General features: G+C 45.9%; 1 protein-coding gene across 2 annotated transcripts; it reads right to left on the bottom strand.

The window, feature by feature from the left end:
* Positions 1-57: 57 nt before the first annotated feature.
* Positions 58-20991, bottom strand: DDO (D-aspartate oxidase). Of its 2 annotated transcripts, XM_032338809.1 has the most exons (5): positions 20913-20991; positions 18897-19072; positions 15738-15846; positions 11617-11793; positions 58-1085 (listed from the first exon to the last, which is right to left on the bottom strand). In XM_032338809.1, the coding sequence occupies exons 2-5, from the start codon at positions 19066-19068 to the stop codon at positions 524-526; spliced, it is 1020 nt and encodes a 339-aa protein (XP_032194700.1). In that variant the 5' UTR covers positions 19069-19072; positions 20913-20991; the 3' UTR covers positions 58-523. The 2 variants fall into 2 exon arrangements, with proteins under 2 accessions (XP_032194700.1, XP_032194701.1); XM_032338810.1 differs by lacking the exons at positions 15738-15846; positions 18897-19072.
* Between the last annotated feature and the right edge of the window lie 4603 nt (positions 20992-25594).

The following is a 25594-nucleotide window of genomic DNA, read 5'->3' as shown; positions in this document are numbered from 1 at the left end:
GCCATTAGTACTTGGAGGAATCATGCTTTGTCTTCTATTAAGTGTAATAAGCCTGTGTTGCGTGATCACCGTGTATTTTATTTAAAGGGATTATAATGCTCCCTTGAGCACAGCCTGCAAACTGTGACTAACAGTGAGTTAAGTGTTTTCCATACATCATCTCTCGCTGTGGATTTATTAGCCAAAAGATGTCAAAATCCTTATCATTCCCAGCATCAGTGTAAATTAGCACAGAGCTTTGAACACCGGATCTAGAAGAAATCTTACTCTCCCACAAGTATTTTTAACAAAAATAGTTTTGTGCCCTATTTCATTAGTACTGGACTTCAGCCTAGTTCTGCATCGGTCCTAGATTAGGTTAGAACTAGTCCTAAGGCTACTAGGGCTTCATATTGCATCATTTCCCATTTTGAAAAGAAGGATACCACTAACTAAACTTTCATGCAGTGGAGAAGTTAGTGGAATCAGTTGTGCTGCCTAGATGGTATTTTGATCATAGTCTCCGGGGCCATTTGCATGTGACCTACAGCTTTGACTTGGGGCTCCTGAGGGCTCGGACACACTCCCCCACCAGCCTGGCGGCCTCCAGAGCAGTGCCCCAGTGCACGGAGATGCCCCCACTCCCGTGGCCGTAGTGGTGGACCACGGGCAGCCTCCTACCATCCTGGGCGAGGAGCTCTGTCTGCAGCCGCAAGCCTGGCCGGAAGGGCCTTAAACCCACCTTCTCCCTGATGTGGCAGGCTCCACGGAGGGACGGCTCAAGAGCACAACAACGGGAAAAAATATCTCTGCTCATTTCTGCATCTGGGGACAGATTCCAGTCTCCTTCCTGCCTCGTTCCTCCCAGGATTACGTTGGCTATGCCAGGATAAATATATGTCAGCCCATTCCCGTCCCGGATGAAATGCTTCACCCAGGGAGCCTGAACTCTGAGCACTTGGCCCCGCACTGGGAACAGCTTCGAGTCTCCTGCTAGCTGTCTGCTTCCAAGGCCTGAGCAGTTGATCACGATGTCGAAGGACGGATGGAGTTCCCACAAGTCTCCTATTCGTCGGGTGAGTATCGGGACCCCACTTCCTTTTAACCTGGGAAGAATGGGAGAGACTGTTAGGGGAGACTCAGTGGCTTCCTGTGCAAGCCCTCATGGGAAATGATGGACAAGACCACCGTGGCCAGGGTCCGAGCGATCCAAATTCTAGCCATCAGCTGCCCCGCATCCTTGGAAACTAGAGATTCCTAAACTGGAAGCTAAATGGAAACCTGTTTCAAATATTCAAAACAAAAGAAATGTCTTGTCCTTTTGGTGTTTTATAAAGTTCCTATATCATACTAGCTGCTCATTAAACACTAAATCAATTCATATTTTAAATCCCCTAACCTTTTCTTTTTATGCCCTCTATTTAGAACCTAAATTTGAAGCCTGAGACATGTTGTCTCGTGTTGTGAACTCTTGCAAGTTCCTTTGCATTGTTCTGGTCTCCCTAACGAGATGTTTGGAACAGGAGTCACACCACCCATTTTATGTCTACCACAGGAATGTTTGCACGAGACAAATGCAAAGTATTTGCAGCTGATGGACTGACAGTTGCTGTTGATAATGATATTTTGGACCAAGTACATCCATAACAAAAAGAAATGGCTGGGGGCACCTGGGTGGCTCAGTAGGTTGGGTGTGGGACTCCTGGTTTCCACTGGGGTTGTGACCTCAGGGTCCTGGGATGGAGCCCCATCCACCCCCATAGCTGCTATGCTACTCTAAAATGCAATTCGGGTTTGCCTGCTCCCTACACCCATCTATCACTCACATTCAATGGTTTAATAGCCTGTAAGAATGACATTTGGTCTTCAGAAAATGTTTTACATTGATTATTATTTGAACATTATCTTGGTTTTGCTTTTAACAGATTGTGGATTCCGCATGTTACTAGTTAACACTGTGCTCTGGGTTCCAACTCTTCTAATTAAAACTCAGAGTTATTCTCCTAATTCAGAGAAATAAAAGAATTTTACCAGCCTGAGGACTTGACTGCACTGAACTTGTTTCCTCAACTGTCACCTACGGATAAGAATGTTGTAAGTCCGCAGGTTTTTGTAAAGATTATGCATGAATTCAACAAATGCAAATGTCCTTCTCAAGGGTTCCCCACTGGTTGCTACTGATGAAAGTCCACTCTCTCCCTGGAGACTTCTGAAATCATCAAAGCGACTGGAAACACCCCCTCATCCCCCAGCACCCCCTTCTTCCCCCACAGCAGGTGTGGGGTGCTGAGTGCCTCCCTGGCCTTGACCCCAGGAGGGAACTTACTGAATGTGCCAGGGACCCGTCATCCTTGCACTGTTGCAATACAACCTCGTGTGATGCCCATTCACTCTTGTTATCCCATGGGCAATGTGTCGGTGAGCAGCAGGGTATAGGAGGAAACCATACCGGAAGCTGCATGTTGGTTGACCAAGCACTTGTACAACCATATGAAGTAGTTATTTTACTCTGAGGGTTTTGAATGACATGGTTGGGGGTATAAGCTTGGTGACTTGCCCCATAAGTTTTCCTGCAACTGAGCAAGACCTCATTCTAGATAGGGAGAATGCGTTGTCCCAACCTCCCCTGAGGAAATCTGGGGACGGGAAACTCAAGAAGTTGAGTTCACTAAATAGCGCCAGACCAGTGTCTCCTGGCCATCATGTTAAAACCCAAGAGTGCCCATTTTCACCAAGCCTAAAAGTCAGCCCTCTGAAAGACCATGTCAGCCTGATGCATACAATTGGGGCATTGGAGGGGGGGGTGTTCAGCAAGAGGGAAATTGAGCAGGTGTGGCCCTGAGAGGGATGGAGTTCCATGAAGCACTTCTTTACACACACGCACACACACACGCCCATACTCCACATCCCAGAAGCAAAGGGGAGCCCCCCATCCTCTCCCTTCTCATAGGACTAGAGGCATCACACAGCACAGACTAAGCCATGTAAGAGAGGAATAATCCTGGGCAGCATGAAATAAGGAGGTGAGTGGGGCGCCTGGGTGTCTCAGTCCATTGGGCATCTGCCTTTGGATCAGGTCATGATCCCTGAGTCTTGGGATTGAGCCCTGCTTTGAGCTCCCTGCTTAGTGGGAAGCCTGCTTCTCTTTCTCCCTCTGCTTGCCACTCTGCCTACTTGTGCTCTCTCTTTCTCTGTCAAATAAACAAAATCTAAAAAAAAAAAAAAAAAAAGAGAGAGTAAGGAAAAAAAAAGAAATAGGGAGTGGGGGTTGGATTCAGTGTGGAGACCTCCTGGGGGAAAGGGGACACAGGGAAAGACAGAAGACAGGGCTCTGTGAGCTCTAGTAGGAGGGATGAGGCTGCTTTGACACTGAGTATGGTTATACCTAAAATAGCTTATAATACTCAGATTTTAAATATACACATATACATTTACATATATATGCATATTTTGCATGTGGTAAAAATTTGTATTCAGAAGGTCAATGGTGATATTTTCAAAATATATCCACAAATTCTTTGAACCCTTCCAGGCTGAAGCCTAATTCCCCTCCCCTTGAATGTTGGCTAAACCTAGTCACTTGCTTCTAATGAACGTATATATCATATATACACACAGACACATATATATACATAGATATAAATATATAAAACATATATATATTTGTTTTTGCAACATATGATATATGATCCTGGATTTTCTTTTGCTATAATGTATATTATTGGGACAATTGGCAAAATCTGACTTAGGTCTATAGATTTCAGAAATGTACCCATGTTAACTTAATGCCCTAATTCTGACCTTAGTTATATAAAAGAATGGCCTTGGGTTTAAGAAATACATATTCAGTATTTGGGGCAATGGGGCATCACATCTGCAGCTTACTCTCAAATGGTTCAGAAAAAAAGACATATATTTGGAGAGAAAAGGATAAAGCAAATATGGTAAGTTTAAGAGTTAGGGAATCTGGGTGAAGAATACATGGGATTGGGGCGCCTGGGTGGCTCAGTGGATTGAGCCGCTGCCTTCGGCTCAGGTCATGATCTCAGGGTCCTGGGATCGAGTCCCGCATTGGGCTCTCTGCTCAGCAGGGAGCCTGCTTCCCTCTCTCTCTCTGCCTGCCTCTCCATCTACTTGTGATTTCTCTCTGTCAAATAAATAAATAAAATCTTTAAAAAAAATGATACATGGGATTTCTCGCATTTTATATAAAGTCTAATTTTGTTCTGGCAACATGATCTCATCTGATGGCCATATTCCTTAGTCATTTCCTATTTGCATATTCTAATAAATCTAATGCATATTCTAATAAAATCAACTGCTTTCTATTCCCCACTTCTCAAAATATCCATCCCTGCTCTGACCACTCCATGAACTTGTATTCAAGTTCATTGAACGTCTCTCAGTTCCATTCAGGGGTACAGCGTTCTCTGGTTCCTTGTGTGGATGAGGCTCAGGGTTTCTATGGGCAGAGTGGTCCTGAAGGGGAGCCCCTGGGCACCCCGAGTCAGACCAGTGGGTGGAGTTTCAAGGAACAGGTCACCCGTGGAGCTGCCTTAGGATAGCTACTGAAGCCCCAGGGGGAACCCCTAAGGCTACAACACTGCACAGGGTCAATCTGTCACGTTCCCGATGTACGATCCATATTTCTGTCCAACTCCTAAGGGAGCCACAAGAGTTTTGGGGGGTTTTTTGTTTTTTATTTTTTTTTTGTTTTTTTGAGGCACTGCTGTGAGTGAGGCCACATGGGAGAACAGAAGCTATAGGAGATGGGAGACAAGGAAAGTAACTGTGAAGCATTGTTGTACCAGTGGAAAGGAAATACAGAGAGAAGCTTAGTATGATCAGTGCTCTGGTCAGTGCGGACCTTATCAGGGCCATAGTATAAAGCATGGCTTCTAAAGAAAGCAATGCACCGAAGTTACAGGGTCCCTAGCACAGAAATGAGGCATCCAGCTTTCCGGATGTTGTCACAGGCAGGATGATTCTGATCCAGCCAGGATGATATATTTAGGTAGGATGTCTGGCAAAGAGACAGGCTCAGTTGACTTACTGCCTCTATGATTCATTTCCTGGACGGGGCAAGTGAAAAGCAGCAGAATATGACTCCACCGGCTGAGGATATAAAACATGATCTGTATGGCTCATTAAACCTCTGAGGGGTTTTTGTTCTTTTTTCTTGTTCTGGTTATTGTTGGGCATCGCTTCTTTTTTTTTTTTTTTCTTTTTTGAGAGGGGGATGATCCCTTCTGTTCTTTGAAAAAAGCTAAAGATCTCAATTGTGGTTAAAAACTTTTTTTTTGGTCTTTCCTAGAAGTTTATATTATTTCAGAAGGTTAGAGCTGAGGTTGGAGACATTTTTGTGTGGCTTGCTGAATGAAAAGCCTGTTTTTGAGTCAGAACACTGTAGGCTGAACACTCACATTGTGTGGAAGGGGTGTAGGAGGCAACACAACAGACCCTGGGTGTGAGGAACAAGCAAAGATTGTGTGGCTTCCCAGCTGGGTTCGCCCCGGTGGAGAAGAGCAGATGCAGCCCACAGAGTGAGCCCCATGGGTCCCACTCCCTCAGCACAATGCCACTCTGCCTCTCATTTGGCTTGAAACCCTTGCCTGATAGGCTTACTTTGGGCATGGAGGAGTCCCTGCCCTACAAAGCCTCCCTTAGGAGGACAGGAGACAATGTCGCTCTCTTCCTCTTCCATGTTGGCTTTCCTGCCAGATGTCAGGCCCTGAGGGAAGAGAAGAAGACAGCTAATGTCCACAGAGAGGAGGCCCTGTGTGCTGTCTGTGTAGACCTCGCTTGGGAGGTGGGCAGGGAGCAGGAGGAAAAGGAAGGTATCAGGGGCACAAGACAGTGCTGAAAAGATGGAAGGGGGGTGGTGGGACAAGGGTGTGTGTGCTCTCTGTCTGAAGCACCCATGTCCCAGCCCACTATCATGGCGGCCATGTCTTTCAAACAAACGGACTGACGAAGACCTACCCAGGACTCTAGCGGGGGAAAGAGCAGCCCCTCAGGCCTCTTCCCCCTGACTCTATCCCCTAAAAACAGACAGGAAGCAGCGTGCTCCAAGGCATGAACCCTAGCTGACTGGTCATCAGGCCAATGGCACTACTGCCAGGAGGTGGCTCCCACAGGCACAAAGTACCACTTGACTCCAGGTTATTTTAAGTAGACTGACATGCTGACAGCAGGCCTCCAGCTAATGAGAAAGTAGCAGGATTTCTCTAGGTCTTCATCCCACAGTTAGAAATTAGTCCTGAAAATAAGGTAATTTTGGAAATAAGGGGCCTGTTTTCCATAAGGTGATACTTTAGAAGCAGGTAGAACAAATCATTCAGGTAATATTTGTTTCTGTAGGAAAGTGGTTGGGGGTGGCTCCCAGAGCTAAGACATTTATTCTCAGCCAGAGTGGGAGGGCAGCTGGGATGGGGGCCACACTGGGGACTGGCCCTCCCTCACTGTCAGCCTGGGGGTGCCCCTCCCCCACAGAGGGGGAAGCTTCCCACTGCCTAGGGCAGCCCCAGGCCAACTGGGAGGCTTAGGAAGACTCCTCAGAGAAGGGACACATATACTGTGGGTGACGCTGGCTTCCCTGCCCTGGCCCCCTCCCGTAGCAAAGTCACCTGTTCAGGTAGCCCGGGCCCTCATGCTTCCTCTGCCCCCAAAAACTCCTCATCGTCCAAGGGCCTTATTGACTACTCATCTCTTAAAACAAAATGAAAGCAATGTGCCTTCTCTTCCTGGAAGAATTTCTGTTTAGGTTTTCTGTCTAGACTTTATATCCAATGCTTCATTGAAATGTTAGGAGAAACTATACAGACATGCACACACACACACACACATACACACACACACACACACACACACACACACACACACGTGATTACCATAAGCTCAAGACTCTTTCTAGGACTTAGAACTTACCCTGGCTAATCTGAGCTGTGCCTCCCTTCCACTGGGCTGCTTAGAGGACCCCACTCTGGATCTTCTCCAGCTGTGCATGAGAAATTAGAATGTGGGGCCAAGGAATGGACCCAGCAAGCGCCCCCCTCCTTCACAACCAGTCCATGAGCTGGGAACCCACGGTCCCCATATTTTCCCCCTACTTCCAGGGTCTGCATCATCTTCCTCTGAGAGGTAGATCATGTCACTTCGTGCACCCTTGCCCAAGGGGTAGCCAAAGGACAGCTATTGGCGCAAAGTGAGCTTGAAAATATGGACTAGGGTATCTCATGGCATGCACCTAGTGTCCCCTGCCACCATGTTACTGTGCAGCACTCCTGAGAATCCAAGATGGCTATATGTAAACTTGACCTTTGGGTGGTTGCACATTGGTTGTTAAAGTAAAGGGATAAATGATATTTTATTTAATGGTTTGTTAGCTTGGTTTGGAACATGTAAATATGTACACATACCGTATGGGCTCCTGTATGGGTTCTTGTCCCAGGCTGGATGTGGTAGAGGAGGGTCGGATGTTGGGTGTGTTCTCTACATTCCAAAATCACAACAGAAGGAAACTTCAGGGTACGAAGGGAAGTAGAAGGGAGACAGAGTAAAGGCAGTTTATTTCTGCTTTGAATATATACATTTAAAATGTAGCATTGCATCAGGTTGGTTTTAAGGAAAAGATGGAAAGAAATATTCATGAAAAGAAATCATTTTTCTTTTCAAAATTGGAGTGTGTGGAATGCTGTTGTGCCCGAAAGTAAGAAAGAGCTAAAGAGAGAGAGAGATGCAGAAATGTCAAAAAGACATAAGAGCTGCTTGAAGGGGCTCTCACTGGCCAAATCTTGGGCAATTTGAATATCAAAATAAATAATAAGAGTAATAGATTATAATTCATTGAGTAAAATAGGAATCCCCGAGCCCATACTGACATAAATAAGTAACTGAATAAAAATGGGGTGGGTAGTTTTTCCTTATAGTAGAAAGCAAATTAAATGTGGAAGGAGTTGGAAATTTATCACTTGGCAGGGCACCTGAGGTGGCTCAGTCCATTAGGCCTTTGACTCTTGGTTTCATTCAGCTCAGGTCATGATCCCATGGGTCGTGAGATCAAGCCCTGCATCCAGGGAGCCTGCTTAAGATTCTTTCCCCTTCCGAACCCTCCTACACTGTTGGTGGAAATGCAAGCTGGTGCGACCACTCTGGAAGACAGCTTGGAGGTTCCTCAAAATGTTGAAAATAGAACTACCCTAGGACCAAGAAATTGCACTACTGGGTATTTACCCTAAAGATACTAACGTAGTCATCCAAAGGGGCACGTGCACCCGAATATTTATAGCAGCAATGTCTACAATAGCCAAACTATGGAAAGAACCTAGATGTCCATCAACAGATGAGTGGATAAAAAAGATGTGGTATATATACACAATGGAATACTATGCAGCCATCAAAAGAAATGAAATCTTGCCATTTGCTACAACGTGGATGGAACTAGAGGGTATTATGCTTAGTGAAATAAGTCAATCAGAGAAAGACAACTATCATATGATCTCCCTGATATGAGGAAGTGGAGATGCAACATGGGGGGTAGGAGAAGAATGAATGAAACAAGATAGGATCAGGAGGGAGACAAACCATAAGTGACTCTTAATCTCACAAAACAAACTGAGGGTTGCTGGGGGGAGGGGGTTTGGGAGAGGGTGGGTGGGGTTATGGACATTGGGGAGGGTATGTGCTATGGTGAATGCTGTGAAGTGTGTAAACCTGGTGATTCACAGACCTGTACCCCTGGGGCTATAATATATATATATAATAAATTATATGTTTATAAAAAATTTAAAAATAAAATTTAAAAAAAAAGACTTTTTCCCCTTCCCTCTCCACACCCCCCTGCTTTCCCCTCTAGTTCCTCCTGCCTTGAGTAAATAAATGAAATCTTTTAAGAAATGAAATGATCACTTGGCAAACATTATAGTAGTGATCAAGTCAAGAATCATGAATGAGAGTTAAAGTAAATATGCAAAAGTCTGATGAGGAGAAGGGTACTTACAACCTCAGGTGTACCTTGACAAAGCACTTAGTAATCACAAAGGGAAAATGTAGTGACTTCACACTGGAGATAGCTGGCAGGCCAGGTGATCAGAGTTAATGTCCCCAGAAGGGAACAGACCGACACCATTTGCTTCCTAATATGACCTGCTAAGGAGTCAACATTCCTTCTGTGGGGCTCCACCAAAAACATATAATTGCAATTTGATCATGAAGAAATCTCTGACAAACCCCAAGTGAGAGACCGTCTACAATGCAGCTGGTCTGGTTTGTACTCTTCAAAGTTATAAAGGTCATAAAGGTCACAAGGGACAGAGATAGACTACAGACTCAAGAGACATGACAAGTAAATGTAAGTGTGGCCATGGATTGGATTGGAGATCAGGTGTCTCTATATAAATGACCTTACTGGGTCCTTCTGGGGGTGACGTATGAATGAGGTCCATAGATTACAGTATCAATATAAATATCTAGATTTTTATCATAGTACTGTTTATGTAAGAATATCCTTGTTCCTGCACGGCAATATTTAGAAATCATGGGGTATCACGTGTGCAATGCACTCTTAAATGGTTCTGGGAAAAATATGTATGTATATGTGTGTGTGTGTCTGTCTGTCTGTATTATATATCTGTGTATAGATATGCATGAGAGAGTGAAAATGACAAAGAAACTGTTAAGAGTCTGGGCAAAGGGTTGTATGAGTTCATCCACTTCCCTTATCTCTGTCCATTACCATCCCTGACACCCCGCCATTTCCACACAGAGAAGCCAGCCCTTGCCAGTCTCTGTGCTGGGGAACCAACACTCTGCGGGACTCTCCCTTCCCTGCTTCTGCCTGATCTGCTGAAGACCACAGGGATCCAGTCAGGTTTGCTATTGACCTTCCTGAACATGGAGAAAAGAAGTCCAGGACCAGGGAGCCAAACAACAGACACGGGTGTAATCATGAAACTTCAGCTCCAAATTATAAAACTCTCTAATGACACCTCACTTCTTAGACTCAACGTTTTATGTAGATTCTTCCATTTTTTTTATCATAATCAAACAAAATTATGTACCATAATGACAGTAAAGCTCTGCCCCTTGTGGCACGCCTAATAATTTCCCCTTTATCTGAATGTAATTAAGATAAAGTGATGATACCTCCAAATCAAATCACTGGCATTAACACTTCCAATTTTTTGTTTCCAGTCATTTTTGTAATATAAGGACAAAAATGAAATCTGTACAACAATGCCGTGGAGGGAAAGATGGTGATGTTGATGAAACTTGACTGTTGACCAATGGGCAACTTGATCACGTGATGGCCCAAAATGTTCATTTATTGGCTGATGGCATGCAAACATGGTTTAAGGCCCAGTGAACAAGGCATGAAAAGGTGGGTTTAACGAAAACTGGAACTTACAAAGGAAAATGTCCCATATAAATTGCTAATAGGTAAAAATGAGAAGAGCACTTATGAAGCTACAAAAATGTATTGTGATGCTGACATGAGGCTAACAGACAGGTTCCCTCCTCTGTGCTCCCAACCAACCCTCAAAATCTGTACATCTTATACCATGTGAGTTACCGTGATTATTAATTAACATGCATAAACATGCACGGGCACACACATACACATGCATGCATACCATCACCCCTGTCAGACTCTCAATTCCTTAAGAATAGTGATCATATTTTATCCTTTTTGGGGAGGGGGACCAGCTTCTAACACAGTGCCAAGTTCAGGCATAGATGTTGAACACAGAATTGTGGGATTCATAAATGTGGAAATCAGTCATCCTATAGATCATACCTGGGACCAGATCATCGTTGCCACTGCTTATCTTGAGTCATTTTTCCAACGTTTACAAATAATTCACCTTGTCCCTATTTATCTACCATATATACAGATTTGGGGACTGAAAGAGCCAATGTGTCACAACCCTAGATATACTTATAATTTCCAGACTAAACTAAAAGGAGATTTATTGATGTGTTGCAAATAAAGAAACTCTTGATGTATTTCATAACTAAGTGGGATCAAGAAGTCCTGAAAACCAAGCCAAAATGCAAGTTCAAGGTATTTTGGACTGAACTTGGTAAGGAAGCATTTACCTAATCTAGATAAGATAAGACCCCTTAGGTATAGATGTCTTAATTATGACAAAGAGAAAAAGAGAGCGATTTTTTTCAACATTAATGAGAACAAAAATTTCAAAAACAATTTATAATAAGCTTAAGATTCTCCATCTAAAGAACTGGAGCAAATCATCTAATTCTATAGCCGGAAGCTACTCTCCAAATGTCTCCATTTTACAAATGAGGAAATCTCAGATACTGTGTCAGTGAGTGGGTGTTACTTACTGGTGGGCGGGGGACCAATAAATCATACAGCCTGAAGAAGAATCAGGCACCACAAGGTAGAAGAAGATGAATGTGTTACTAGCAGCGTAGTGTCCCTTACTGCTCACAACACACACACCGTCTTCAGATCGTTTGACCCAGCCCTGGCCATTGTGAGCAGCGAACAGGACACATGGCAGAAGACCTCTGGGGGCCCAACAGGGAATTTTTCCTATCTATTGTATGAGAAGCTATGAAATTATTTATGGCTAGGACAGATAAAGGAAGCAGCAAGGAGCCATTTCAACTGACCTCTTCTCCAACCACGGGAGGTAAGTAGGGCTTTCACATTTCAGAGTCGTGAAAGCGTGACCAAACACATGCTGGGGGAATTTCTTCAGTTCAGCCTTGGTCATCTTTCGAAACCCCAGAACCACATCAGCCCAGAATGGCACTTCCTCCGTAGGAACGCTCCGAAATATTTGCCAACTGAAAAACATAAGTGGAAAAATTTCCTGAAATTTTGTGAAATACGTTTCCTGTGAACCTCCACATGACATTATTTAAAGCATTTTAAAAAACACACTTTCTGGGGCACCTGGGTGGTTCAGTCGGCTCTGGTCATGATCCCAGGGTCCTGGGATCAAGCCTTGCTTCGGGCTCCCTGCTCCACAGGGAGTCTGTTTCTCCTTCTACCCCTCTCCCCTGCTTGTGCTCTCTCAAATAAATAAATAAAATATTTAAAAATAAATACATAAATATAAAAACACACTTCCTATCCCCCTAAAAAGAAAAAGATCTACTCTTCCATTCTCTTGGGTTCGGATAATTTAGCAGCTATGTTTGAAATGTTCATGACTGGGGGGGGGGGGCGGGATAAGATGTTTAAAAAGCTGTGTTTTAAAAATTGGACTTAACTCTTTTTTTCTAAAAACTCCTCTCAGACTTTCTTTATTGACTTGTGACTATGCACTTTTGAGGAAAGGTTTTGGTATCTTGTAGTACATTTTATGTAAGTTGCAAGCATCCATCAGAAGCTTAAAGGTTGCCCTCCATTCTGAACAAAATATCTAAATTGGAGCGAGCCATGATGGGTGAACAGGAGGCTGAGTGTGAATTATGGGGTAAGTTGTGGGTCATCCCCTCATGCTGAGTCATCAGGAGGAGCCCAGTTACCGTCAGGCTGCCAGCACAGTCAGGGTGGATGAGGCCGGAATGATACTGGTTGTTAACAAGCTGGCAAGAATGCTACTAAGAGATGCTAGGCACGTGTTTGGATTTGCAAGTCTTGGGTTGTTTCCATCAATAGATATAAGGGTTGTAAATCATGGCTACTCTAAAATAGCAAGGAAAATCGCTTGAGTGCTGTACATAGTAGCTCATGATGTGATCATTCACACACCAGAATCCATACGTCTCTAAGTAGTTCATTTAAAGAGGCGCCCAGGGAAGGTGTGAACGCTGTTTGCTGCAGGGCTCCATGCTGGGCCTTCTTGCTGTCTCATTCTGCACACTCTCCCTCGGCTAGATGGCCCCTTCCATATCTTCACCATCATCTACACGCCAGACGCTCAGGGGGCTACAGCTCCAGCCCTCTCTTCTCTCTGAGCTCCACAACCAGACCCAGACCCATGTTGACTTTCTCTCTCCCCCCATCCAAATGCCATCAACTGCCAAGTCTCAAGTCCCATCAACTCTCTTTCTCAGCATTTCTCAAATCCATCTACTCTCTGTCCCCACGGTCAACACCTAAAGGGTTGTACCACCGTCTCTCTCTCCACACATCTGTTCTCCACACTACAGGAGGGATAGTTTTCACACATAAACATGATAAACATTTCAATGTGTAAAATTTCAATGGCTTCGCATTACCCTGGTGGTTTTTCAGTTCCTTCAACACACCACAGTTGTCCTAGACTCAGGTCTATGTGAATGCTCTTCCTTCTACCTGCAATGACGCCCCTTGTGATTCTGACCCTGTCTCTGGCCCCTCCCTTCACTTCTGCAGTGTCACCAGACTAACCTATACTCATCCAGATGGTCTCTGTTGAAACATCAGTGTGTTCCAGGTGGCCTCTCAAACTTCCCGGAGCAAGTTTATTCTCCAGTGATACACTTCCATAGTACCCTATATTCTTCCCTTGGTAACTCGGGTCTTATTTGCAATTAGTTAGACTTAGGACAGACCATAAGCTATAGGAGGGCAGGACTGTGTCTTTTTTTTTCTCAACAAGTCATTCAACATACATTTATTGAGCATTTACTATATGCCAAGCAGTGTGTATTAAATGGTTCCTTATTCTATCACAATACTGAAGAGAGTGCTATACTGGTAAATGCTGAACAGAGTGTTTTGAAGAAATACATAGATGAATAATGAATGAGGCTACACACTTATGCTAAAGATGCTCTGGACATCATTTGTGCCCTTATCTCTTCACTTGACTGATTCAAATCTGTGTTGCTGTTGTTGTTTTGGTAAGCAAGTGCAACAAGATCACTCATGTGAGAGAAATAAATAACTCTCTTTTAGACCAGGTGGAGGTACATTCTTCTTAATACCGTCGACGGCGACAAAATCTCAGTCTTGAAAGGACATTTGCATTTTAGACGCAACTGTTTTCAAAAATTACTCAGAGACAAAGTTTGTGAGTTAAATATGTCACATGGGTTTTGGACAAAAACAAATTGTGGCCATAAATCAAGGAGAACAATTTTTCTATGTGATTCATCAGCTGGATTTGGAGTTACAGTATCAATTCATCTTCAGGAGGTCTAAAGGAAGTAAAAGTTGCTGCTTGTTTCGACTGTGGGAAATCAGGGGCGTTGACGCCAGTCATGATGGTGAGGGGGGGCAAGAAGAGGAACAGGGCAGAAATCGGCCTGAAGCGGGGGTGTTCACCGGCAGAAAATGTCAGCGGCAGCCTGATCACAGAGGAGAGAGGGCAGGCTTTTCTAAACTTCACAAAAGATGCAGCAGTTTTGAGAACTTAGTAAAAAGCAAGCATCCCTCTGCTCTTCAGGAAGCTATGGGCTATTACTGTGTTATCACATAGGACATCACAGAGGACATATATGTTATGTCATAAATTAAAGACATAAATTAGAAGTGAAAGAATGGTTAGAAAGAATGATCTCTTTTTAAGAAGCTATAGCAAGATATTATCATACTCTAGGTGCTAATCCACACTAGAAATGCCAAATGGGATTTTTTTAAGTTGTTCATGTAATTATGCATGTCTCCTGAATTATGCATATCCTGAAGATATTGAGAATCAAATAGAGGGGCGTCTGGGTGGCTCAGTTGGTTAAGTGTATGACTCTTGGTTTCAGCTCAGGTCATGATCTCAGGGTCATGAGATCAAGTCCTGCATCTGGCTCCATGCTGGGTGTGGAGGCGGCTTAAGATTCTCTCTCTCACACTCTCTCTCTGCCCCTCCCCAACCCACCCAACACTGTTCAGGTACTCTCTCTCTCTCTCTATAAAAAAAAAGAAAGAAAGAAAGAATCAAATAAAAATGTCCTAACCATTTCAAAAATATGCCTCCTAAATGCCATTTTAAAAGATAACTTTAGTTAACAGCAATATTTCCTTTTTTGGGACATCTCATTCTCCAATATCACACCTGTTGGCTTTCCATCAGCCACATGATCCCCACATAGCCCAAGTTCGGTATTTACTTGCTATAAGTTTTGTTTTTGTTTTTGTTTTTGTTTTTAAGATTTTATTTATTTACTTGACAGAGAGAGACACAGCGAGAGGGAGAACACAGCAAAGGGAGTGGGAGAGTGAGAAGCAGGCTCCCCGCGGAGCAGGGAGCCCAATGTGGGACTCGATCCCAGGACTCTGGGATCATGACCCGAGCCAAAGGAAGATGCCCAATGACTGAGCCACCCAGGCACCCCAAGTTTTTTAAGCCATATTTGAAAATCACTGCATAATCCCTGAGGAAACCCAAAGTAGTATTTGTGACAAGAAACTGTAACGGTTGTTTAAAAGTCTAATACTATAAGGGGCCTGGGTGGCTCAGTTGGTTAGGCAACCAACTCTTGACTTCAGCTCAGGGGCATGGGATCGGGTCTGGCATTCAGCTCTGTGCTCAGTGCAGAGTCTACTTGGGATCCTCTCTCTTCTTCTGCCTCTGTCCCTCCTCCTGCTCAGTCACTCACCCTCTCTCACTCTAAAAATAAATTTTAAAAATCTACTTTTTAGAAGTCTAATACTATATATACTAATATATGATATATGATTAATGTACTAATAACTTGTCTTTCTTGAGTTCTTGGGAGTAAAGCCTAGAATGTTCTTCAAAATCCTCCCACATCCAGTTCAGTCCTCCTCTCAGCAGATGCTCAACAATATTTCAAGATGAATTCTCAAGTCCACTAAGATCATTCTAAATTCTAAAATAACTTCAAATTTCCTCTCTTACCCAGATACCAGGTGAACACCAGCATCTTCAGCTTCTGCAGAATTGGCAATTGCAAAGAGGTGGTCAAAGGTCTCTCTAAACCACTGCTTCTGCTTGGCAATGGGTGCGTCTGTAACCACGGGGGAAAGCAAAGCAGAACAGAAAGGAAGTGGTGATGATGACCATGCTCCCAACTAGCCCCTTCCTAGACACTGGGAGAAAATACATAGGCAGGGAGGAACATTTAGATAAGGCACCACATTGGGGTTGAGAATCCATTAGCAACCAGAGTATCGAATGTTGACACCAGCTGTTGACTCCTGTTCATGTAAAGATTAATCATCAGAGGGTGAATTGGCCGATCAGAACAAAATCTGACATAGGAGCCATCTGGAAGGTGGTCTTTGGCCCTAGATATATTCCAGACCTCGACAGGTCCATAGCCAATCTGAGCAGAAGTTAGTTCAGGCTGAGGGAGGTATACCCAGATGGCCACACAGTTGAGACAATAGAAGAAAGAACCTAGAACCTCTTTCCTGGGGTCTAAAAACATGGTGGGTAATAAGGGAAAAATCTGTGGGGCCCAAGGCAACCAGAACAGAGAACAGACTACACATCAATAGGAAGCCCAGGGTCCTTACCCTCTGATGCAAGGAGACAAGGTCAGCATTATGGAGCTGAGCTCCTCAGGAAGGACTTGCTGCAGTTCCATCCTAGGCTGCCATTCCTCCATCCCCCTCCACTCCCTGGAACCACATGATAGTTTAGGGTAGCATTCCCCAGGTCAGTAGGGCATGCAGGGAGCACACGAGGCACCAACTCCCTGGCAGAGTCCTATGGATCAGTGCTCCCTGTCAGCCAGGCATCGTCCCTGCCAGAACACAAGAGACTGGACCCAGATACTAACAGAGAAGAAATAAAGGTTATGGTTCAAGCCCCAAAATAATAGGGTCCAGTGTAGGCATAGAGAGTGAGCACAATCTGGGGGTGCTGACAAATCCAAACGGGGTGAAGAATTGGGACATCTGATCCCTAGGGAAGTTTATGAGGGAGAATCCAAGGTCAGGCTAGGGTCTGAGGAACAATAATCCTGAGGGGCCGCGACGGCAGGAGGCCAGGGAACTGAGGCCGAGAGGACGCTGGGTAGGCTCTGCTTGGAGAGATGTCCCTAGAGTTCACGGTAGAGATGAAAAGGCCTGCGGAGCCATCTTGCTCCCCCAAAGTCTCCAGGTCAATGCGGCCATCTCAGGTAGCAGAGTTTTATAACAATTCTCTTGTCAGAGTGCCAATAAATATGTCTTTAATCGTAGATCTGTGCTGTCGTCTTTAAACACAGCCCATGTGAACTCAACACGGTCTTCCAAAGCGGCAGCCTGGGCCACTGGCTTGGAAATAAGAGAGGAATCATAAGCTGTAAAAAGAGCTAAACTAGGCCTCGCACAAATTATACCCCAACAGTCCAAGCCGGTGTCTGGGGCTGTATTGAAACGCATCCCCTTGATCCCATTTCAATCCTTAACAACAAAGCAGTGGCTGCATCTCACATGCTACAGGAGTCATCCCCAGAGAATGGACGATTGCAATTCAGCGGCGGACAATGCAGGCCAGCCTGGCGATCTAAGTCACGTTCAAGGGCTGGTAAGAGAAAACTACAGCTGGAGCAGTGGTAGTAACGGCGATCATTGCTACAGCACTTCCGGGCGCTGTTCTAACCAATTTCCATGTAGGAACTCATTAATCCCCCAGCAGCCGATGTGGTTCCTAGATGGAACTGACATTTATGAGCACAGAAGTATTGCTGGGGCTGGTCTGAAAGAAGCCCAAAGAGAAGACTGAGGTCCTTATCCGGAAGCACCAGGGAGAAGCGCCCTCTGATCCAGGGGCCCCCAACCACCCAGCCAAGGGGTGAGCTCAGGCCTCCATGGCCCACGTGGACTCTTAGATGAGCCTCCTCTACCGATGATTCCATGACTCCCATTCAGCCTTCTGACCGCTCGCCCAGGCCTGGTGCAAGCCAAGGGGCTCCTTGACAATGGACACAAGAACTCTGGTGACAGGAAAGGTGCTCAGAAAGTGTGAACTCGCATTCTGCAAAGCACTCCAGGTTCCTGAGCGTATTCCCATGCACGTGTAACTCTGATTTTACAAAAAATAAATAAATAAAAGCTAAAATTAAAGGAGGGTAGAAATGAGGAAGTGGAGATGGTGAGTATAAGCGTCATTGGCTGCAAAATGATTTTGGTTTCTATTTAATGCTGTTTCCCTTTTTCTGTTTCATGTGCAGAACACAGAATGGAAAGGATATGTGAATGTGTTTAAAAAAAATCAAGGCATCTGTAGGCTTGAATACATACAACGGACTGTTTGTATACTGGCTAAGAAGCGAGGTAGTTTTAGGGGCAGTTGGGTGGCTCAGCCCTTGAGTGTCTGCCTTTGGCACAGGTCATGATCCCAGGGTCCTGGGATTGAGCCCTGCCTCCGGCTTTCTGCTCAGTGGGAGGCCTTCTTCTTCCTCTCCTACTCCCCTTGCTTGTGTTTCCTCTCTCGCTGTCTCTCTGTCAAATAAATAAATTGAAGAAGAGGAAGAGGAACAAGAACTGGGGATAGTTTTAGTCCCATTACAAATAAGCCTCGGAGTTACCACCAGCTGTGGTAGTCATGAGTGCTCTTCTCCAAATACTTCTGGCTGGCTCCTTTCTGGGAGCCTTAGAGAATTGGACTTCCTGGCCACCTTCAGAGAGGTGGGGGCAGGTGACTAGTGCTGGCCAATGACCTGTCATCAGAAGGGATGAAAGTTGCTTCCTGTCCAGAGCCTTTCGTTGCTAGGGTGAGACCCTGCCCACCCCGCAAAACTGTCTCCCCCCAGACACAGGTCCTGACGACATCCAAGACAGCAGCTACCCAGCCCCTCAGGTCCCAAGGTGATGAGCAGAGCCCTTGTTGATGCTCAGTAGACACAGTCTGAGCCAGAGACGAAGCTTTGTTTTTTAAGTTGCTAAAACTTGGAGGCTATGTTTGTCCTGCAGTGTAACTCAAGCATTCCTAACAGAGGAACCAATAAGATGTTAAAATTAAGCATTATAGGGACATGCACATCCAGCGGTCCTAGTCCACAGAATTCCACTCAGAGCCTCCTAACGTCTATCATATCTGACAGAGGAGCTAAAATCCCTCTCTTACCTGCATCGACATGAGGGATAAGCATGCCGGCTGCCACATCGCTCGTGGTATCAGGAGAGAACTTGTCTGACAGGACTGTAATGGAGCATCCCGGGACCAGCTTGGAAACGCACAGGGCGGTAGAGAGCCCCACCACGCCTGCCCCCACAACTGCGATCCGTACTGGGTCCATGGGCCTGGGAGGAGAGAGTGTGAGCTAGAAACCTCGGTTAAGTGTTCTTCCATCCAGTTCAAAGCCTGGCCCTGATGACTCCTTCCTTAGGTCCACAGTTTCTCCAAATAAGGTCTTTCCCATCAGCAGTTCTCATGGGTTAAAGAGAGCCCCTCCATAAGCTCTCTTTCTGGTAGATGTTGGGGTATTGGGCAACAAGGTCTCGATGGAGTTTTAGACATCAGCCTGAAGTGGCCTTTAGAGCACACGACAGGTAAATGGGTTTGCATCTGGGGGCAGATTTCTACTCACTCGGCTCCCTTCCTAAGCCGCTTCTCCTGTGGGCGCAGCCTAGGGAAGGCTGGTCAGGTTTGCAAGGTAGCCAAGAGGAGCGGAGATACCCTCTCTACTCCCAGAAACCTCCTGAGGAGTGGCCACTGAGAGGACAGGACCCATGGGGCAACTTTAGAACTCAGCTCTTTACAAACTGGTTTTTAGTTACAACAAGACAAAAGTCTGAACAACTGAAACTCACTCCTTCCCCCACCTGCCCCTCTAACTGGAAACCCACGCTCGTCTCCCTTCCCTGCCTCTGCCACTGCTTTCCCACCGGCCGCCCGTCGCCACCCCGCCCCCCAACCCCTGTGCCTGAAACCCCACCCTCTGAGAGCAGACTTTCTCGAAAAGGAGCCTGGATTTGTTGGGGGGGGGGCAACCCATGTCTTCCTACCTCCTAGCCTCAAATCCCTCATCAACAAACCAGGTCATGTGAATTCTTTATTAGCTCCTTTGGGTTGGAAAAAAGAAAGACCCACAGAGGTTATCGCACAAAGGCAGCTCTGGCATGGAAATGCAGGAGGCGGACCTCCAGGAGCCTGAGGCAGGCACCCAGCATGGGAACAAAAGGGTGGGTGAGGGCTCGACACCCACCTCCTCCTCACCGTTGAGCAGCAGGAGCCCACTGAGCCTCTCTCGGCTGTCAGCCTCCCCAACCACTGCTGCTCTCCTGCTTGTCTTTCTACTTTCGTTCCCCACCCCCTCTCTCTGTAGGTCTTGGGCTGAAACTCCAGAGAGAGAAAATGCGGTGATTCCAGGTGCTCACTGTCATCGTTATCCACGTTCTAGCACCAAGGGAGCTCACTGGGCTAAGCCAGCCTAGAAACATGCCTCTTGGCACATCTGCCCTTTCCTGTCCAGTCAGCAATAGGCAGGGCATCAGTTCCCGTGGTTCAAATCATGGCCACCTGCCCATAAAATTCACCTTTCCCCGGGAGGGCGTTGGGCAGTTCTCCCGAGAGTGGGGCCAACATGGCGGGGCTCAACTGTCGGTGGTTTCCTCCAGTTCTGACGGGCTCTGGCTCCAGGATCATATAAGGTCCTCCAGTGAGGTTTAAGTTGTGCTTTTTCTATTTCTCAAGCAGTACATGCATTTCCTCAACCATTAGTTAATCTGCTTCCTCCCCAACAGGCGGGCTAGCTGAGAAGGAACAGGATTGCCCGGACAGAGGGAAGGGTCTGGGACAAGGGAGAGACCGGTGGAGGCGGGGCAAGCTGGAAGAGCATAGCCCCACTCATGTCCCCGGGGGGTAGAAGGCACCCACATATCCCCTTGCTGACTTTCCTTTTTCGCAGGCTCCCCTGCCCAGCAACTTTCTCAAAATAGCTCTAATAAATTAAGTTGAGAGGGAAAGTAACGTGGCTGAGAACAGCCAGCTGCCAGAGAGGAGAAATTGAGCCAGCCAGGTGGGTACATCCTGGCCCAATGACTTGTGAATCACAGTCACCTGATCCGATGAAGACAGTCCCAAACCCCCAGAGCGCGTAACAGAATGACCCCCGAGCTGCAAACGGAAGGATTCGAGTACCTGTCTGTGAGAAAGCGGTCTGGGAGTCCGCAGAAGGCCCTGGCACCAACACTTGTTTTCCCAGTGAGTGGTTGGTCTAGTGCCCTGAGAGACAGAGGGAAAGTAAAACTGCTTCCCATTGGGGAGTTTATTAAGGACATTCCCTCTAATCTTCCTCTCCATTGGCCCATAACCCTCCCCACCCCCGTGTCTCTGTAACTTATTTCCCTGGAGAAAGGAGGGATTAACTTCATTCTGTAAGCTCCGTGGAACTGAGGCTCTGCCGAACCCCTGGGGGCTGGTCCACCCTCAGCAGCTCTCCTCTTTCTAGTTTACAAACCTCTCTGTCTTGCCACCAGTCTGGGACTTCTCCAGCTGATTTGTAGGCATGGTAAATAACAGGTGAACCTGTCCAACTTTCAGCAAGTTCTGGCCAGAAGCCACACTGGTTGCCTCATTTGTCTCTTCTGGGTCAGCGGGTTGGGGCAGGAGTGGGGGTAGGGTGAGGGTAGAATAATGTTGTGGATCATCTAAGAAGATGACCCGATTGCAGTTGGAAAAATTACTCAGGAGATAATCGAGGATAAAAACCAAATGATTCTTTAGCCCACAGATTCAAGTATTTGTTGAGTGTCCACCATGTGGTAGGCACTTGACAGTCAAGAAGTTGTTGACCGGGAAGCAGTCAGACGAACCAAAGTAATAATAATATCATAACTAATATGTATTTAGCATTAATCATGGGTTACGTGCACGTACGACACCATATAGCACAACTACCCTCCGAGGTAGTGAGATACTATGATTATCCCCATTCTGTACATGGGTAAGTTGAGGCTCTCAGAGCATAAGGAAGAGCCCAATTTCTCCTACATAGCAAAGCCCAGTCTGAGTGTCAGACTCCAAGGCTCAAGGTCTTAATCAAAGTGCACACTTGGGCATCGAGACCTGTCTGCTTTCCCTGAGCAAGTCACCTAATTTCTAAGTTTCAATGTCCCCCTTTGAAAATTGGGAGTGAGCTAATTCTTCTTACAAGTTATTGTAAGCATCTGCTGAGTTAAAATCTGTAACATTCTTTGTGAGTGTGGCATATGTATTTTATCGAGCATTTGCTATAAAATTAATGAACATGCATGGAGCGCTCACTCTGTCCGAAGCACGCTGCAGGGACTACGAGAGATTTAAGGATTTCTAAACTGATGTTTTCTCCCTCAAGAAGGGAAACGAGGGAGAGTAAGACAGTCCTCTGATATGTAGCAGTTACTGTAGGTGCTGTAGGGGCTCAGAGAGAGGGAAGCGTGCTGGACCCACATGGCCAGTCCAGGAGGGACGATGGGAAATGAGGAAGGTTTCAAAGAATCAGAGGGATGTGGATGGACAAAGAAGAGGAGGGAGAGAATTATCTAGAGGGAGGAGAGGGCGAGCAAAGTCACAGAGGCAGGACGTTTGAAGAGAGCTGAGGAAACAGCGTGTGTGTCCATGGGGAGGTGTGCGAGAGCAGAGTGTGACGTCTGGTCAAGATGGAGGCCACCATTTTCAAAGCAATGGCAGCCATGGAGGATACCTGAGAAGGCTCCTTAATCCGCGCCCAGGGCAGGACTCCATTTTCCTCTGAAAGCAAGAAGAGGAAACATTTAGAAATGAAACCAGGAACACAAGCTGTTGTGTGTAAAGGGCTAATCCGTCTTCTATTCTTTTGCTCCACAGAACTCTAGCCATGTTGCTTGAAAGAGGGGTCATTTAGAAAACTGAAAGGAGGGGCGCCTGGGTGGCTCAGTGGGTTAAGCCTCTGCCTTCGGCTCAGGTCATGATTCCAGAGTCCTGGGATCGAGCCCCACATCAGGCTCTCTGCTCAGCAGGGAGCCTGCTTCCTTGCAACCCCCGGCCCCGTGCCTGCCTCTCTGCCTACTTGTAATCTCTCTCTGTCAAATAAATAAGATCTTAAAAAAAAGAAAGAAAACTGAAAGGAAAACTGATTTAGGTGTCATTGAGGTGGGAGTTAAAAGTGGCATCAGGGGTCCTCTAGTTGGGCGTCTTGTGTTATCATTTTATGGGCAAGTGGCTGAGGTCGAAAAAGCTGAAGGGACCCCCTGAGATTGCAGGTGAGCTCAGTGTCACCCTCCTCCCCAGTGATTTTTCAGAGACTTTTCACTGCAGGCTCTGGAAGTCCCCAGAGCCTCCCCTGTGCTCCGTATTGGAGGCTTCCCGGGTCCCCCAGCGCCGCCTGCTCTGCTCTCCGTGGGCATCAGTGGCTTGGGATGTGTCAGCCTTGTGAGTGTGTTCGTCCGCCAGTAAATAAAGAGCCTCAAACCAACAGAACTTGAATGTTTCAGGACGCTGTTGAGGAAACAAGGCTCTGGGAGGCGGGGATTCAGCCACAGGCTACAAACCGGGGTAAGGAAACAGGAGAGGCGGGAGCGCGGAGTGGCTGGACTGTCTGATATACTGGCTAGCCCTGACTCGGCACACGGGAGCAGGGCAGAATCTATCATTGAACCCTTTCTTCTTTGTAAAATAATTTGACTTTCAAGATTCACTTACTGGAACATCCGTGAAAATCTCCTGATGGAGTAGGCGAGCGTAGGGAGACGCAAGGAATGGACAAGGAGGATGCATTTACTCGGGGAACTAGCGGTTGTCGGTAAATACTGGCGCAACGTGGACTTTAGAGATAAAACAAGCAGCTGTTACTGGCTTCTGGCAAATTCAGATAATTCATCTCTGTTGGGGGAAGTTACCATGGACTCTGGCTTCCATAGTCAGCTGAAACAATCTTGAATAAGAAACTGGTCCTCTTCACCATCTATAGGAATTTATGAAGTGCCCCCTCTGGATATGTCATTTTAGAGAATGAACCCTTTGTGTTTGGCTTGCTTTCGATAAGTATTTGATCGACGTAAGGGAAAGGCCACAGAATACATTCAGAGTAGATTTTCAATATGAGCTTCCCTAACAGCACAGCGACGGGAGGCAGGACAGGCTCAGCTTTTGTGGGGGCTGAAGTTTTTACAGTTTTGTTTGTTTGTTTGTTTGTTTTGAAGCTTATACAGTTTTTAGAGTCCTCTATAAGATAAAAATCTATAAAATCGTGAGAGAAGAAGTGCCTCTGGTCATTTTTATATCATCTGACAGAGAGGAAATATAACAGAAGGAAAGAGACAGTGGTCTTAACTGATGGCAGTGAACTTATCTTACTTTTGCAAAATTTACAGAATTTTACAAAAACGTCTGGCCGAATGAACCCATCATGGAGGTCTCTCACAGGAACCTGTGTGAGGGAGGGAAGCCAATTGAAGTTCATGCTCTGGTGGCTTCGCAGGAGGCATTCCCTACAGCGGTCATGGGCCAAAACCAGTCGCAGGGGCAGGACACCTGCCACTCTCTCTGACAGAGCAATGGAATCATCTATGGAGTGGAGAGAGACAGCGCTTCCAGCATCAGAATTGAATCACGGTGGATATGTGATGTAGATGTAGTAGCTTATCTTCCCGGTCCCATGAGGGACATCTTATTACCATTCTGAATTTTTCCATGAGAAGGCTGAGATGAAGAGAGGTTGATTTGCCCAAGTGATAGGACCTTTGTCCCGCCACTAGCCTCCACCACTTCTCACAATAACTGCCTGTGGAAGTCAGCTGGACGCACAGACCTCCGTTGAACAGATCTGGTGACAAGGTCACCTGCCTCAAGGTCACCTACTTGTGTGTGGCTGGTTCTCTGAGCTTTCCCACGCTGTGGTACGGTACTCCTTGAAATACTTACAACTAGAGACAGACCTGACATGCCAGGACTCCGTTCCAACTATTAAAGATATCTATCATCACTGTTTTTCAGGTATAAAATCAGAAGGCTGTGCATATGGAGAAATGCTGGAGGAACAAAGTATGTTTGGCGTCCAGTATGACTCATATTTGTAGTCGTTATGATGAAAAGCCCACATTTTCTCCCAAAACAGCTTTTTATCCCCCTACTGATTTAAAAACACTTTTTTATCAAGGTTGTGGAATATAACAACAACATACCAAAACCAATTACCTTCCTTGATGCCAGTAATAAGCAGTAGAAAATATATGAGAAACTCAACACTGCTAGTAATAAATATATTTACCCAAGAAGAAGTAGAACAAGAAATGTGCATGATTTGTGGAGACAATCACACTTCATTGAAAGACATTAGAGATAACCCAAGTTGGGGCACTTGGATGGGTCAGTCATTAAGCGTCTGCTTCCGCTCAAGTCATGATCCCAGGGTCCAAGATAGAGCCCCACATCAGGCTCCCTGCTCAGCAGGGAAGCCTGCTTCTCTCTCTCCCACTCCCCTTGCTTGTGTTCCCTCTCTCTCTGTGTCCCTCTGTCAAATAAATAAATAAATCCCAAGTAGAGGAAGACATAACTCATGATATTGGATGGAAGAGTCAATACTAGGGATAAGGTATATTTTCCCTAAATTAATCTAAAAATTCAATTCGATTCAAGTTGAAACCATGCCAGGCAGTTTCCATAGCGTCAGTAGGAGTGTGGGCTCCTGGGTCCCTGGTCAGTGGCAGAAATGTGATATCTGCATGAGCAGTGGAAGCCGAGGGTATAGGTGTGGGGGCTCCCAGCCCAGTGAGGACAGTGTCTTCTGGCCTCTAGCTAACTTCTTCTCCATTTTGTTCCACCAGCCCTCCCCACGCTTTTGTAACTAATTCCCTGTATTAAAT

This window comes from Mustela erminea, chromosome 4, assembly GCF_009829155.1.
Source record: "Mustela erminea isolate mMusErm1 chromosome 4, mMusErm1.Pri, whole genome shotgun sequence".
Taxonomy (NCBI): domain Eukaryota; kingdom Metazoa; phylum Chordata; class Mammalia; order Carnivora; family Mustelidae; genus Mustela; species Mustela erminea.
Note: the sequence above shows the minus strand (reverse complement) of the source record. Positions and strands in the feature narration are given on the sequence as shown.

Bases quoted from the DNA above. Each gene is read 5' to 3' on its own strand.
- DDO (XM_032338809.1), bottom strand. From the start codon at position 19,068: ATGGACCCAGTACGGATCGCAGTTGTGGGGGCAGGCGTGGTGGGGCTC. The intron at 15,847-18,896 runs GTAAGAGAGGGA...CCGTGGTTACAG, and splicing joins TATCCCTCATGTCGATGCAG to ACGCACCCATTGCCAAGCAG. The intron at 11,794-15,737 runs GTAAGAGAGGAA...TATGTTTTTCAG, and splicing joins GGTGTTCACCTGGTATCTGG to TTGGCAAATATTTCGGAGCG.